Genomic DNA, 15,766 nt, shown 5'->3' with positions numbered 1-15,766 from the left:
AAATTTTGACCCCATATAAAACCATTATAATTACAATTTTTGAGACGCATTTTAATAAGATTTATGACATTGATTTTCCTGCGATTTTTGCAACATTCCGTTGAGCGGCGGTCAAACTATGTCAGCAAACAGAAAAATCTTTGTTGACGTGTTTCACCTCAAGACAGTAGGTGGCGGTAGAGAGCAGTTAATGGCTATGTCTTAAAGTGTCGTTTTTTAATTTTTGTGCTAGTTAATAAATTTATCCTACATATGTATGGATAGAACTGATGCCACCGAACAATTTGAGTGGTTGAAGGAAAAATATATTCATAAATATCTTTTCATAATGAAGGGCAGTATCAGATTCCAACCTTCACTCTGGGGGGTCGGAAGAATGTGTACCCTGACAGTTCTTTGGTCTAACAGCCAAATTGGAACCGTCACCGGGTATAAAATGGACCCGCGCCAAATGTCCTGTGTTCTCCAGCAGAAGCAGGAAGCTGTTTTGTTGGGACAACATTCTGCCAGGTCACATTAAGTCAGACACTAAAACGCCCGGGAGACGATGATGTGACGGCTGGTCCCAGAAGTCCTTTTTTCCACCCTACTCAAAACCCAAAGTCTACACCTACTATAACAGTGGTTCTCAACCTTTTATAAATATTTTCTCTGAATTTTTTTTCAGCCATAACCATTTTCGGATCGGAAAAAAAACAAGGTCGAAAACTGTTTTGGCAGATTTACTCAAATTTGGAACTACCGTATTTTCTGTACCATAAGGCGCAGATAAAACTCTTTCATTTTCTGAAAAATCAACAGTGCTCCTGAGGACATAGGCACTGAGGGAAGGAACACGCACAGCACGCACGTTAGCAACCAATCAATGACATTACATATTATGCGCAGTATGCACGCTGGCAACGATAAACCAATTATAGAACGGTACGTATGCTAGCAGCGCTAAACCAATGAGAAAACATAACACAATTGCTTGCAGTCAGAAAACATGACATGTGTGCAGTACATACACTAGCAGCAAAAAACAATCGAGGAACAGTACGTAATACGTGCAGTGCGTACGCTAGCAGCCGCTAGCAATCGGAGAACACGATAAATTACGTACGTCGGCAGCGATTACTCGTTCGGGAAACATATTATGCGCAGTATGCACGCTGGCAACGATAAACCAATTATCGAACGGTATGTTTGCTAGCAGCGCTAAACCAATGAGAAAACATGACACAATTGCTTGCAGTAAGAAAACATGACATGCGTGCAGTACATACGCTAGCAGCAAAAACCAATCGAGGAACAGTACGTAATACGTGCAGTGCGTATGCTAGCAGCCGCTAGCAATCGGAGAATACGATAAATTACGTACGTCGGCAGCGATTACTCGTTCGGGAAACATATTATGCGCAGTATGCACGCTGGCAACGATAAACCAATTATCGAACGGTATGTTTGCTAGCAGCGCTAAACCAATGAGAAAACATGACACAATTGCTTGCAGTAAGAAAACGTGACATGCGTGCAGTACATACGCTAGCAGCAAAAACCAATCGAGGAACAGTACGTAATACGTGCAGTGCGTATGCTAGCAGCCGCTAGCAATTGGAGAACACGATAAATTACGTACGTCGGCAGCGATTACTCGTTCGGGAAACATTACATAATGTGTGCGGTATTTCTGTTAGTTGTGTTAAATCAATCAAAGAAGATTACGTAATAGGTGCAGTATGTAAACTGGTAGAGATAAACCAATCAAGGAACATTACGTATTGTGGACAGTACGTATGCTGGCGGCGATTATACATTCATAGTAAAATACGTAATTCCCTTTTCTGCTGACCGTATGCTTGAGCGTTTCCCTTTTAATACAGCGTGCCCTATGTACGAGTAAAGAACAGAAATAGAGCCCAAAATTGTGACCGCGCCTAATAATACGGTGCACGGTATTGTGCTGAAGATACGGAACGTTTGAAGAGGTAATTACCGGCAATTACAAAAGAATTCGAAAAACAAATTCACTTCCAAATAGCGCAAAGAAGTCATTATACCAATTTAACAATAAGACGCTCCACAATCCGATTGATTATCTTTTAATTTGAAAACCAAGACAGCGTTAAAAAAAATAATCTCAATTCGATTCGCCCATACCTGCGAAAACCCTGTTAAAATCTCCCGTGTACCCCCTTTTTACAATACAAGATTGTTGTTAGTTCACAAATTGCTGACAGAACATTCATACCTTTCCAGAAACCGAAAAAGCGACATAAATCCTGCAAAATAAATCAAAAAAGGCTATTAATGTAAGATTAGCTCGTCCGGGTAAAGGCGCAGTGTATAGGCTTCCATTAAAGGCGGACTTTTATAAGAGCAATTAAAGCGGGACTGCATGTATTAAAGGAAGATAAATGCCCGGCGCGCTCGCGTCTGCGCCTTCCCGAAGAATACTAAACGCAAATATTGATTAAAACTCTTTCGGGGCCCATCCTGCCAGACAAACTACATCAGACGCGCCGGTCGTTGCCAAGTCGGGCCGACGTAAGCGCTTTAATAGACGCTGAAAGCTACGCGCGCTATTCGCTAACACACAAAGCATCCCCGCCTCCTTTCCGGGGTGCGGGAACAAAGACAAATTGCTCTTTTATTGGCCTCCCGCTAACACCTCTGCGCTGTCCGTCTCCAACTGTGATGGATTCGTATCACGGTGAACACATGGTCGACGTGTACATGAAGATACGACGTAGTGTGCGTCTCAATTATTTTTTTGTCAAGAAGACCCCCCTCCACGTGCCGCGCCGACCGTAAATAAAATTATTCATAAGGATATATGGCGATTTATAAGGATTGTATAAGTATACCTAAAAAAAAAAAAATCCTTTGGTGGGACCATTTTCGATGATTTCTTTGTGAAATCAAAGGAGAAAGCTAAGGAAAAAAAACACTAGGGGGTTGAAATTTCACGCAAATTCTAAAATGTTGCAGCTTGGCGTACTAAATAATTACGACGCATACGTTCACGGGTACCAGGTGGGACATACCCACACTCATTATAACCCGCGTTTTTTTCGATGGATGTTAAACCTGTGTTATATTCCATTTCCTGCGATTTTTGAACCTAGCTCTTTAGCGGTGGTTAAGATAGGCCAACAGACAGAAATTTCTCAAATGACTTGTATGTAACACTTTAAGACAGTAGGTGGCGCCAAAGACAGCGGTTATTTTTTGTCCTCGCGTCAGCTCCTACACGAAAACGCAAACTTGCTTCAAACCAGTACGAACGCACTTGTGGTTACTGCATTGTCCGCACTATAAGGCGCACCGGATTATAAGGCGCACCCCCAATCAATGACATTTTAAAACTTTTTCCGTATATAAGGCGCACCGGATTATAAGGCGCACCCTCATTCAATGACATTTTAAAACTTTTTCTGTATATAAGGCGCACCGGATTATAAGGCGCACCCTCAATTGATGATATATTTTAAAACTTTTTCAATCACAATATGGCAGTACTCAAAGTAATAACAATAATTACTCAAATAATAACTAAACTCTCAATAGCATATTAACTTAATGTCAATATGAGCAACCTTGTTCAAATGTAAACACACAAAACAAACAGGTAAACATTACTTTATCACTTCATTCCCCATCTACCAATCCCAATATTGATCCATATAAAAGGCGCACCTGATTATAAGGCACACCATCATCTTTTTCAAAAAATTAAGGCTTTTGGGTGCGCCTTATCGTGCGGAAAATACGGTACTCTGGATGAGTGGGGGAAAAGCGGTGAGCTTGACTCACTTTTTCAAGTTGTGTATTTTGCTTTGTACTAAAAAAATAAATAAATACTGCATATGCCTTAACTTAATGTCAACATGAGCAACCTTGTTCAACTGTAAACACACAAAAGAAAGAGGTAAAGCTTACTTTATCACTTCGTTCCCCATCTACCAATCCCAATATTGATCCATATATAAGGCGCACCTGATTATAAGGCGCACCATCAGCTTTTTCAAAAAATGAAGGCTTTTAGTGCGGAAAATGCGGTACTCTGGATGAGTGGGGGAAAAGCGGTGAGCTTGACTCACTTTTTCAAGTTGTTTATTTTGCCTTGTATTTCATAAAAAAAATAAAATACTACATATGCCTGGATAGAACTCATGCCACTGAATATCGAGCGGTTTAAAGAAACAAATAGTTCATTAAAAATGTTAGTTATCCCGCTCTCAAAAGCAGGTACCACATTGGTCCAAAAAAACGCGAGAGTAGTCTTTTTTAAAATGAACGCGCATGGGTTAAGCGACCAATTTTTTTAGCAAGTGTACAAAAAAGCCGAGTAGGACAAAAGTCCATGAGAGCGCGAGCGAGGGGTAACGACATTAAGTCGTACTTGTAAAGAGGATCGTCAAATGGGCCGAGGCAAAACGTGGATAAGGTGAAGCGCCGGGCTCTCGGCGGCTAGCCAGGCGGAAAATTGGAAAGTTTTTTAAGCTAGGGCTAATCATTAGCTAAGTCAAATATGAAACAAAAAAGCTTTTGTCTCCCTCGGTGGATTGCGTCTCGCGTCCAATCTCTCCTTTTTCACTTCAGTGGATTCTTTACAATATGTTCATCTTATCAGCATAATGCTACGCTAGCAGATAAGAATGACCATAACGTGTGCGCTTTAGCGTGAAAAAGACTTCATTTTTGGACTGCTGGGAAAAAAAAAAAAAATCTTCCCGTTCACTTTTAGTGCCGCTGCAAAGCTCGCCGCTAATTGGATCTGGCATGAATTGTAATGGCTTTGCAATCTACGGGGGAGCTCGTGCAGAGGGGGGAAGAAAAATAAATAAAAATCAGCCTTGATTTTTTCTGGCATCACTCAAGTGAGCGCACGGGGGAGGACGGGGACACGTGGCCGGCTTCTGCGTCCAAACGGGCCGGGAGCGCTCATCTTTCGGCTTGGGGCGAAGTGACGTTGGTGGCCACAGCAGGGCACAACTAAGACGGATTACTTTTTGGTCTGAGAGATGTTTTTCAAAATAAATACCGTTCATATTGGTAATATAGTAACAATATAGAAATTGTTCTGAGCATTATTTGAAACGGAAAATATCCCGTTGAATAAGTCTTGAAGGAAACGCATTTACATCGATTAATTCATATTGGCCGGTCGGATCTGCAAAAAACCAACGCTCCAAATATCGACGCCGATAATCGGTGGATCTCTATTACCGTGTATCATATACACCAACACTTTGGCAACAATGTAATAACCACGACAAAACAGAACAAATCTGATCTTTTGTAAACTTTTTCATATTTTCTTGTGTTCATATTCCTAAATGATATATTTGTTGCGTGTTAAGTTAGGAGTGTTTCAGATTTCCCACATTGTGAGTGGTCTGTGAATGCCTCGCCAGTGTAACGTTGAATATGCTCGAATTAGTTGGTTTTTTTTGCGTGTTAAGTTAGGAGTGTTTCAGATTTCCCACATTGTGAGTGGTCAGTGAATGCTTCGCCCGTGTAACGTTGAATGTGCTGGAAATATTTTTTTTTGTGTGTTAAGTTAGAGGAGTGTTTCAGATTTCCCACATTGTGAGTGGTCTGTGAATGCCTCTTTCGTGTAACGTTGAATGTGCTTGAAATAGTTGTTTTTTTTGCGTGTTAAGGTAGGAGTTTCCGATTTCCCACGTTGTGAGTGGTCTGTGAATGCCTCGCCAGTGTTACATTGAATGTGCTGGAAATAGTTTTTTTTTTGCGTGTTAAGTTAGGAGTTTTTCAGATTTCCCACATTGTGAGTGGTCGGTGAATGCCTCGCCAGTATAAAGTTGAATGTGCTCGAATTAGTTTTTTTTTTGCGTGTTAAGTTAGGAGTGTTTCAGATTTCCCACATTGTGAGTGGTCTGTGAATGCCTCACCAGTGTAACATTGAATGTGCTGGAAATAGTTTTTTTTTGCGTGTTAAGTTAGGAGTGTTTCAGATTTCCCACATTGTGAGTGGTCGGTGAATGCCTCACCAGTATAAAGTTGAATGTGCTCGAATTTTTTTTTTTTTTTTTGCGTGTTAAGTTAGGAGTGTTTCAGATTTCCCACATTGTGAATAGTCGGTGAATGCTTTGCTCGTGTAATGTTGAATGTGATCAAAATAGTTGTTTTTTTGTGCGTGTTAAGTTAGGAGTGTTTCAGATTTCCCACATTGTGAGTGCTCAGTGAATGCCTCGCCCATGTAATGTTGAATGTGCTCGAAAATATATTTTTTTTGGCGTGTTAAGTTAGGAGTGTTTCAGATTTCCCACATTGTGAGTGGTCAGTGAATGCCTCGCCCATGTAATGTTGAATGTGCTCGAAATAGATTTTTTTTTGCGTGTTAAGTTAGGATATTTCAGATTTCTCACATTGTGAGTGGTCAGTGAATGCCTCACCCATGTAACGTTGAATGTGCTTGAAATAGCTTTTTCCTTTTCCTTGGGATGAAAAAAAGGTAGAGAACTACTGCTGAAGGGGTTGCCTTTTCGGATAACGCTCGAAAGAATTACGCTCGAATTGGGTCTTTACCTTTTCTTCTCAGCTTCGTATCTGGCGAGGAGGCGCTGCAGACCGCCACCCTTGAAGCCCTGGAAGTGTGCAGCGGGGGCACCCGCTGTGACAATGTCATAGGACGCGTCTGCAAAAAAAACAAAAAAAACAAACAAACAAAAAAAACAGTGAGACAGGATTGTTATTTCGATTAGAATGCAACGGACAAATATTATTGAGTCTAATTTCTAATTCAATCATTTGAATTAAACATGCAGCACCAAAGGCACACAACATTTTTACAAAGAAGCGACTGTAACACAGTTTTTTTTTGTAAATAGTAGCTTCATGTTCCAATTAATTTGCCCTTAATTTGGAAAAAAAAGTATTGTTCCTGCCAGGCATAAAAAAAGATTACATTTGCGGGTACCTGCTTAAACTTTAAAATGCTACTTTTCTTTTTCCTGTGAGATATAGCCAAGCACCTCCCTAACCATCACAAAGTATTTTCGTTGGGGGGGGGGCACCGAGTTTTTATACATTGGAACTACTTTAACACCACTAATGTATTTAAAGATTTGATGTTTTTATCTGGGGTTTTATACAAATGAGCTAATTAGCATAGATTTCTATTGCCCGCCATACGCCGATTTCGCTTTACGATCCCAACTCCGTAACCGCTTAATTTCGTATGGCGGGGGTCCGCTGTATATGATTCTAATCACAAGGCAGTGCAATGTTTTAGGTGACGACGTGACACTGTTTTCTTTGTGCAATTTCTCCCATTTCTTGAGAGAAATAAACTAACAAGACAACTTGGTGTTTTATCGCAACTCTTGGTGTTTTCCCCCGCAGTGTTTATGACGTTGTTATAGGATATATTGCCACAACTGATATGGTTCTGTCTGCAGTGACAGGAAGACCCTGACCCTTACACCCCCCCCCAGACTGTCACAATAGTAGTTTGACACATATGGTTTTGTGGGGTGCTCTGTGCCTTTGCTCCAGCCCGCTTCCATTAATCATCCCCGTGTCAGGGCCATGTGGCATTTATTTCCCGGCCGCCACACTTCTTTTCGCGCCCGACTCCCCTTGTGGGCTTTTCAGAAGTCCGACTCGCTGTTAATTGGTTCTCTCGTAGCAAAGAAAGTACAGCCAAGTGCACTCCAGATACAATGACAGCTTCGGTGCTCGTTTGTGTCCTGCAACATGTAAGGGCACTTCTGTGTTCTTGGAATCCATTCTTTCTTTTCTTTTCAAGGTGTATCATAAAAATTAATAAATACAGTGATCCCCCCTACTTCAACCCCCCGCAAAGTCTGAAACCCGCGAAGTAGGGTATCAATTCCTAGATTTCTATGTACGCCCAAATATAGCCGCAGTAACCATAAACAGTCCTTTTTTTGTTTTTGTATTTTTGCATATTTGATTTCCTTTCTCCTATTATTTAACATTACACTATCCTTATTAACAGTATTGTATATTCATTAAATAACTAATATTACTTAGTTTGTTGAGAATTTGTTCTCAGGACTGCTTATCTGCACCAAGACTCCGGTGAATGAGTACGCAAGTCTTCACGTTGAACTTCACATTTATTTTGGCTCATGTATGGTGTATCGTGTAGTATCTGTTGAATAATAAATCAACAACAATCTTAAAGTCAGTCAACTAACATATAAACACTTAATCTATGAATTTACTGCATTATTAGCCGACATTAGCGGGTTAGCAACAACTACAGTACTAACTTTAAAGTGCAAGCTCGACACAAACGAACACATAAACAGAATAAACACTCATCGCTTACTAAACATAGGCCATAGCGTGCGTTATCAACATATATGACAATAAACTATAAATATGAGCTTACGTTGTCATTCACTACGTCGCGTAACGAGCCGAATGACGCACAGAGAACATAAAACCGGAAACGGAACTGCAACGCGAACCGACAAATTAAAAGCATGCATTTCAAAATAAGATAAAACACGTCACTAACTCTAACGCTTGAAGAATTCTTAACAGTTATTAACTAATATTACTTAGTTATTTGATGAATACAGTACTCCATAATGTACGTTTTTGCTTTTTTCAATTTTTGCATATTTAAAATTTTTTTTTTTTTATTTTGAAATATTTTTAATTTTTCCTGGGAAAACCCGCGAAGTACTGAGACCGAGATATCTGAGACCGCGAAGTAGGAGGGATCACTGTATCGTTGTCTTTCTCTGTCTAGCTCAATGGACCAAATCAGGTCGAAATTGACACAGAGGGGATATAGGGACACTTTTCGTCATCTATTTGAACGATTTATTAAAGAATTTTCGCTCATGTAATTGCATACAGGCGAAACGCAGCGAGAAAGTTTGTTGACTTGTCATGAAAATCAAAAAGCTAAAAACTCCACAAGACAGGCGTGGGCACGTGTCACATAAAAAGCGCATTCCGTCACCGCCTGGCGGTTTGGCTCCGAGGTTACGCTCTCAATTAAAAGTGGCGGAGCGATGTGAGCTGATGCTTGTAAAGTCAATAAAGCCACTCATAAATAAAGATGAGCGAGGCTGCACGGACCTGTCTTTCTGGGGCACGTCACCCTCATCCTCTGAGTGTGCAGGTTGATTGGGAGGAACTCCAGGGACTTCTGGGCTTTGCAGCAGCTCTGCTTGAAGGACGGACCTGAAACAACACACACAAACGCACAAAAAGGCAAAGGCTGTTAAGGTAAGATGGCAATTGTTGTTTTTATTTACCGTATGTTCCGCACTATAAGGCGCACCTAAAAGCCTTAATTTTTTTTTTAAAAGCTGATGGTGCGCCTTATAATCAGGTGCGCCTTATTTATGGATTCATATTGGGATTGGTAGATGGGGAATGAAGTGATAAAGTAAGCTTTACCTCTTTCTTTTGTGTAAACAAGGTTGCTCATATTGACATTGACTTATTATGCTATTGAGAGTTTAGAGATATTATTTGAGTTATTGTTGTCATTACTTTGAGTATTACTATATTGTGATTGAAAACGTTTGAAAAATTTCATTAATTAAGGGTGCACCTTATAATCCAGTGCGCCTTATATATGGAAAAAAAAAGTTTCACAATATGTCATTAATTGAGGGTGCGCCTTATAATCCGGTGCGCCTTATAGTGCGAAAAATACGGTGCATCTGGAATTGCCAAAGATTGATTCACATCCTGTTCACGTGTAGCAATGAATTCACAAATAAGAAAATAAATAAATAAATATTGAAAACAAACAATTTGCAAAAGTAGAAACATACTTGAAGAAAATACAAAAATAGGACAAAATCAGAGAAACAGATGAAAATAAATATAACATTTTTAACAAAATATTTAACCAGGGAAAAAAAATATTTGAAAAAAATACTAAAATATGACAAAATCAGAGAAATTGATGAAAATAAATGTAATATTTTTGATTCACATCCCGTTCACGTGTAGCAATGAAATCACAAATAAGAAAATGAATAAATAAATATTTAAAACAAATAATTTGCAAAAGTAGAAACGTACTTTAAAAAAAATACTAAAATAGGACAAAATCAGAGAAACAGATGAAAATAAATATAACATTTTTAAGAAAATGTTTAACCAGGGAAAAAACTATTTATCCGAGGAAAAAACACACTTGAAAAAAATATGAAAATATGACAAAATCAGAGAAACTGACGAAAATAAATGTAACATTTTTAACAAAATATTTAACCAGTGAAAAAAACGACCAAAAAAAACGACAAAAAATAATATACCAATTTTTGGTCCCAAATTATTTGAATACAACATATTTCATAAAAATGATCATTTGAAAAATATGGAAATATTGTGAAAATATTTGTACACATTCTATTCATGTGTGTGTGTAGTTTGCAAAGTGTGTGCTCAAGGGTTTTTGATGGAAAACCTTTTCAAATCCTTATCCTGGTCTCTCATTTTTGTTTTGTTTTTTGCTTTCATAACAAAATCCTGGCATTGGAACATAGTTTTATACAGTTTTTACATCAATTGTACCACACATCAAATTGCTCCACAAAATCAAAACACAAACAAGGCGTCACATTTCCGCAGCGTTATTTTTGATTGCCTAAATCGTCTTATCGCCTCTGCTGTCGTTCTCATGTTGACAGCGCTCTGCATGTAATCGCATTAGTTATCAATAATTAATGAGCAGCGGCTCGCCCGCGCCGGTTGTCTAGCAACGTCGCAATCGCGGCGTTTTCTTCCCGGCCGACTCGATCGGCGGACGTGGGCCACGCGTGCGACCTCTGTCAGGAAGGATCGAAGAACGGCGAGGCGACGCCTTCGCCTGTGGCCGCCTTCGCCGGAGCCCCGGGCGAACATTAGCGGTCTTCATCGCTCATCAGCGGAGAGATGAAAGAAAAATAATATAGCGGCGTAATCTCATAAGTCATTAAGGGGAAGGGGAGTGGAACGAAAGTCATTGGTATTCATGACCACGATAACAAGAGCTCATTTGATCATTGTTTCCGCGTGTTTTGATTTGGAGGGGGCGTATACATGAGGGAAAACCGTCTTTTGTTTTTATTACTTTTAATTGAAGCCACTGAGAGCGGGAATGGACAAAGTGTTTATGTCCTCTAGGGGGCGGTGCATGTTAGTAAGCGCAGCGGTGGGGATGGGAAGAGATCATGGACTCCACGAGATTTCTGCAGTGGATGCCCGCCGTACGAAATTAATATGGCGTCATGGCGGCGTACGAAGGTGGAGGGAAGGCGACCCGAAAATGAGGGTGTGCTCAAAAAATGAATAGTTTAACAGTCGTATAAGGCAGGAAAGGCAATCGACAAAAAAATGACAAAGAAGTAAAACACAGGTGTCAAACTCAAGGCCCGGGGGCCAGAACCGGCCCGCCACAACATTTTATGTGGCCTGAAGTTTCTAGCTAAACTTGCAGGTTTAGCCCTAACCCTAACCCTTAAAAAAAAAAAAAAAATCTGTTCCAGATTTACTTTTGAACAAGCGAAAACGGCATTTATTAGACACTTTTTTTCAATTTTTAAACCCAATTTTCAGGATTTGAGAGAAATTCGGGGGTATGTTAAAATTTCAGCAATGACTAATGCTTTTTTTAGACTATTTTTTGAATTTATTCCGGCCCTCTGTCAGAAACTAGAACTACAACGTGGCCCACGATAAAAATGAGTTTGACACCCCTGAAGTAAAAGAACGAGAAATAAAATTGAACTCGGTCCACGGGATGACGGGAGTTAGCGAGGTACGCCGTGCGGAACGGCAACCACAAACAATGACCCGACAACTGGCTTGACTCGGACGCGGACTTTAAGTAGACGCAAACAATAAAACAACAACGCGAAACATCTGGAAGGAGGACGAGAGGCGGGGGAAGCAGATTAAACTAATGAGACGCAAAGAGGAAGGGCTGATGTGAGGGAAACGGAAACGAGAACTAAGGATCTGAAGCAAAACATGACACGGAGTTGGGATCGTAAGGTGAAATTGTCGTATGGTGAGCGATAGAAACCTATGCTAATTAGCTAATTTCAATGAGACCCCAGATAAAAACATCAAAATGTTATATACATATTTACATTAGTAACAAAACAGTACAGTAAGTACTACTTATGTATAATATACATGAATATAATTAAATAAATAAATAAAATATTTAAAGGAAAAATGACATTTTATTTACGTTTGCGGTGACGTGACTTAAGCTAGCTACGGCCGTAGCGAGCGTAGCGATTCGCGTGCCTTCTTCGTATTTTATCTACAGCTTCGTTTGTGTAGAACCGTATTTTTCGGATTATAAATCGCAGTTTTTTACATAGTTTCGCCGGGGGTAAGATTTATACTCTGATGCGACATGTGTGAAATTTTTAACACATTATTATATCATTATTTTCAAGCTGAACCGCAAGAGGGCGTTCTAGGCCTGTGTTCAACATTGCGGGTAATTTATAACAACGTATCGAATGTATAAAAACGTAAGCGTCGTAGAAGAGGAAGCGACGCATCGTACACCTCCCCGAGTTGGGGGAGTTGTTTAAACGTGATACCGAGGATGAAGATTTCATTGGATTTAGTGATTTGGCGTGAAACTGATAGTTTAGTAAACTGGTTAGCATGTTCTTTATGCTAGCGTGGTTAGGGTTAGGGAGGACATGTATGTTTTCGGCGTTGGAGTTTATCAAATAAATTTCAACCCAAAATGCGACTTATACTCCAGTGCGTTTTATATATATATATATATATATATATATATATATATATATATATATATATATATATATATATATATATATATATATATATATATATATATTTTCTTTCTTAATAATAAATTTTTTGGCCGGTGCGATTTATAATCCGGAGCGACGTATAATCCGAAAAATACTGTAATCGTCGTTTTACCTTTCTTTTTAAAATCACTAGCAATCGTTTCGGAAACAGTCCGAAAATCAGTCACGCAGAGCACCTGACACTTTTCCAGATTTTTGCGAGGCGCACCAGATTTTTGGGCGTGCCCTTGAGTTTTCATCAAATGAAAGGTTTTTATGGTCGGGAAAATACGGTCCCTCAACCCAAAACAAAGCAAAGGAACTAAACCATAACCGTGTTTTCATCGGCGGTTTAGTTCCACACTTCTGGCAGCGATCACGGGAGATTACTCGTTGTGATTACATGGACATAGCGTTCGTGCCCAAGGTTTTCATCGGAGAGCATCATCAAAGTCTGTGCAAAGGAAGCGTCACCTTTGCTACCAAGAGTGATTAGTTCCAGAGAAGGAAAGGAAAATTTCCCCACTAGTTAATTGCTAAGCTCCACAGGGGTCCTTTGGTGAGCGCGGCGCTCTCGCCTGTAAGCCGCCGAGCCACGCCGCCGCATTTCAATGCGAGCGCGCATACTTCCAAGGACAAATGACGATAAGAGCAGCCAAAGTTAATTTACATGTACCGGAGAAAATCTCGTTCAAAGGCGTCGGAGGAAGAGGACGCTCCCAAGCCAAGGACGGGACACAAATTCCGTCTGCCTTTGAAACCGTTTGTGCTATGTGGCCTTTCGTGGCCGCGAGTACGCGCGTTTGATGCGGGAGGAAAAAAATAACGACGTACGACCCATTCTCACCGGTAATTTTTTCCATTTCGGACAGCGTTTCCTGGTAGGAGCTGATGATGCCGCCGTATCGCGTTATAACCTCCTTCCGTAGGTTGTCCCAGTGTGGAGAAAGTTCGCCGAGATCCTTCAGATCCTGCACCCTGCAGATAAACACACATTTGCAAGAAACCCCGCACGGTTACTCTCTGTTGGTGTTCCGCGTCTGTCTAATCTTCACACAGAACTCCGGTAAACTTTTGGGGAAAAATGGAACCAAAACTCCAAACTAAATTTGGATGGCGTATGAACGTAATATGTTTGATATTATACTTGCTGCATTTCCTTGATTTTGAGTGCAGGGCTGGGCAACTTTTTCATCAGAGCCCCGCCCCCTTTCCGTCATCGTCGGCCCGTCATTTTTTTAAGCCGGACGAAATCGTCAGTTCCGTCGGTGTATTTTTGCCCGAACTTCCCCCAACGCTAGACGATTTTTTTCCGGTCGGTCATTGGTCATCAGGTCTACCTCTGTCTGCACTCATACTATTTCTTTTTTCGTTTTTGTACTTACACTTAAGATAACACACCATGTCTGTGGTTCTACAGTTACACTGCAATTGAAACACAAGACAGTAATATAAGTGTAACACACAAACTAAGTCATTTTCACTCGATATCGAAAGGGCTTGAGAAAAAAAAAGTGTTTTTACAAGTTTTAATTGTACATGAAAAATTATTATTAGACGTGATTTTACGTCTTAAAAAAAAAAAAAAAAAAAAAAAATATATATATATATATATATATATATATATATATATATATATATATATGTCTTAATATTTGAGCTATCCCTGTAAATGCCAAACAAATCTAAAGACATTTTAAAAACGATGGATGAGTACAATATCAAGTATGGGTATCGCTATCGATAAGAGAATCATTTTTTTTGGATACCTTTCTTTATGTCAAAATCATTCAAATGCTTGAAATTTCAACTTCTGAATAGTAAATGTTATTTGGTTGACCTAACTATTTGCTTTTCCTTTGCATAACAATAACGCACATGTTTATTTTCTCACATGTTATAGTCCAAACCGGTGAACAAATAACGTTGAATGCTAATATGAAATAATTAATAATCAAATAATAATGAATAATTATATAATAATGAATAATTAAATAATTAATTATTAATTAATAATTAAATAATAATTAAATACATAATTAAATAGGCTTTTTTCATTAAATAAAAGCATAGAAATCAAATATTGGACAAAGGAAGTGACAGCGGCGTCAATGATCAGAGTGTATATATATAATATTACATATAATTATATAATAATAATTACATAATTAATTATTAATTAATAATTAAATAATAATTAAATACATAATTAAATAGTCTTTTTTTTTAAATAAAAGCATAGAAATCAAATATTGGACAAAGGAAGTGATAGCGGCGTCAATGATCAGAGTGTTTTGTTGCAGCCCTGAATCAAACAAAGCAGTTAAACCAATTAAAGTTCCAGCTAACCAAAACCAAACCAGTCAGGGAAACCAAACGGCCTTTGTGCAATGCGTATGCGAGGGACGACAAATACAACAGAGCGGACGGCCTCCTTCAAGGCTTCATCATCATTTGCATGGAAAAGGAAAAATGGGATGAACACAATCGGCCAATTTGTCATCTATTAAAATCGCAGGGATACACATTAATAAGGATCCAAATTAAATCAGTATATAAGTTGCACAACGGCGTTCTCATGACAATGGGCCCAATTTTCTGTAATTACGCCTCATAAATGTTGCATGCCGAGCGCGTCTTCGAATGAAAGGCGGAAAAACGGCCCCGTTTCAATCGTGCGTCTTCTGTACAGTTTAAAATTTGCATAACGTTTACAGGCAGGACTTACTGTTTCGTCGGTCCAAGTTGTGGCGTTTTCCAGAAAATAAACGAAGCCATTTCCAAGCCAAGCGGTCAGATGTTATTTTGGATTTTAAAATTGCGTATTGGAGGCCGGTGCGATGATTGGACGGATGCAATCAAAGAGGGACACCTGCTCGGGGTGATAAGGCCGAGAGCGAGGCGGGTTATCGTTTCGTTTAATCAGAAGGCTATTGTCCGAGGAGGGTCAAGGTGCGCAGAGATGAACAATATGCATGTTAGAAAGATGA

General features: G+C 39.5%; 1 protein-coding gene across 10 annotated transcripts in view; it reads right to left on the bottom strand.

Annotated features, from left to right (window-relative positions):
* inpp4b (inositol polyphosphate-4-phosphatase type II B) overlaps positions 1-15,766 on the bottom strand; it is a 130,434-nt gene that overhangs the window by 21,184 nt on the left and 93,484 nt on the right. For all 10 annotated transcript variants that reach the window (XM_088418853.1, XM_088418854.1, XM_088418855.1 and 7 more), the window contains 3 exons: positions 13,624-13,754; positions 9,073-9,177; positions 6,538-6,646 (listed from right to left, as the gene is read on the bottom strand). In XM_088418853.1, the coding sequence (XP_088274979.1) occupies positions 6,538-6,646; positions 9,073-9,177; positions 13,624-13,754 (345 nt within the window). The remainder of the gene's footprint in view (positions 1-6,537; positions 6,647-9,072; positions 9,178-13,623; positions 13,755-15,766) is intronic.

This window comes from Hippichthys cyanospilos, chromosome 7 (genome assembly GCF_059441005.1).
Source record: "Hippichthys cyanospilos isolate Australia breed blue-spotted pipefish chromosome 7, RoL_Hcya_1.0, whole genome shotgun sequence".
NCBI lineage: Eukaryota > Metazoa > Chordata > Actinopteri > Syngnathiformes > Syngnathidae > Hippichthys > Hippichthys cyanospilos.
This window is presented reverse-complemented; position numbering and strand designations above follow the sequence as displayed.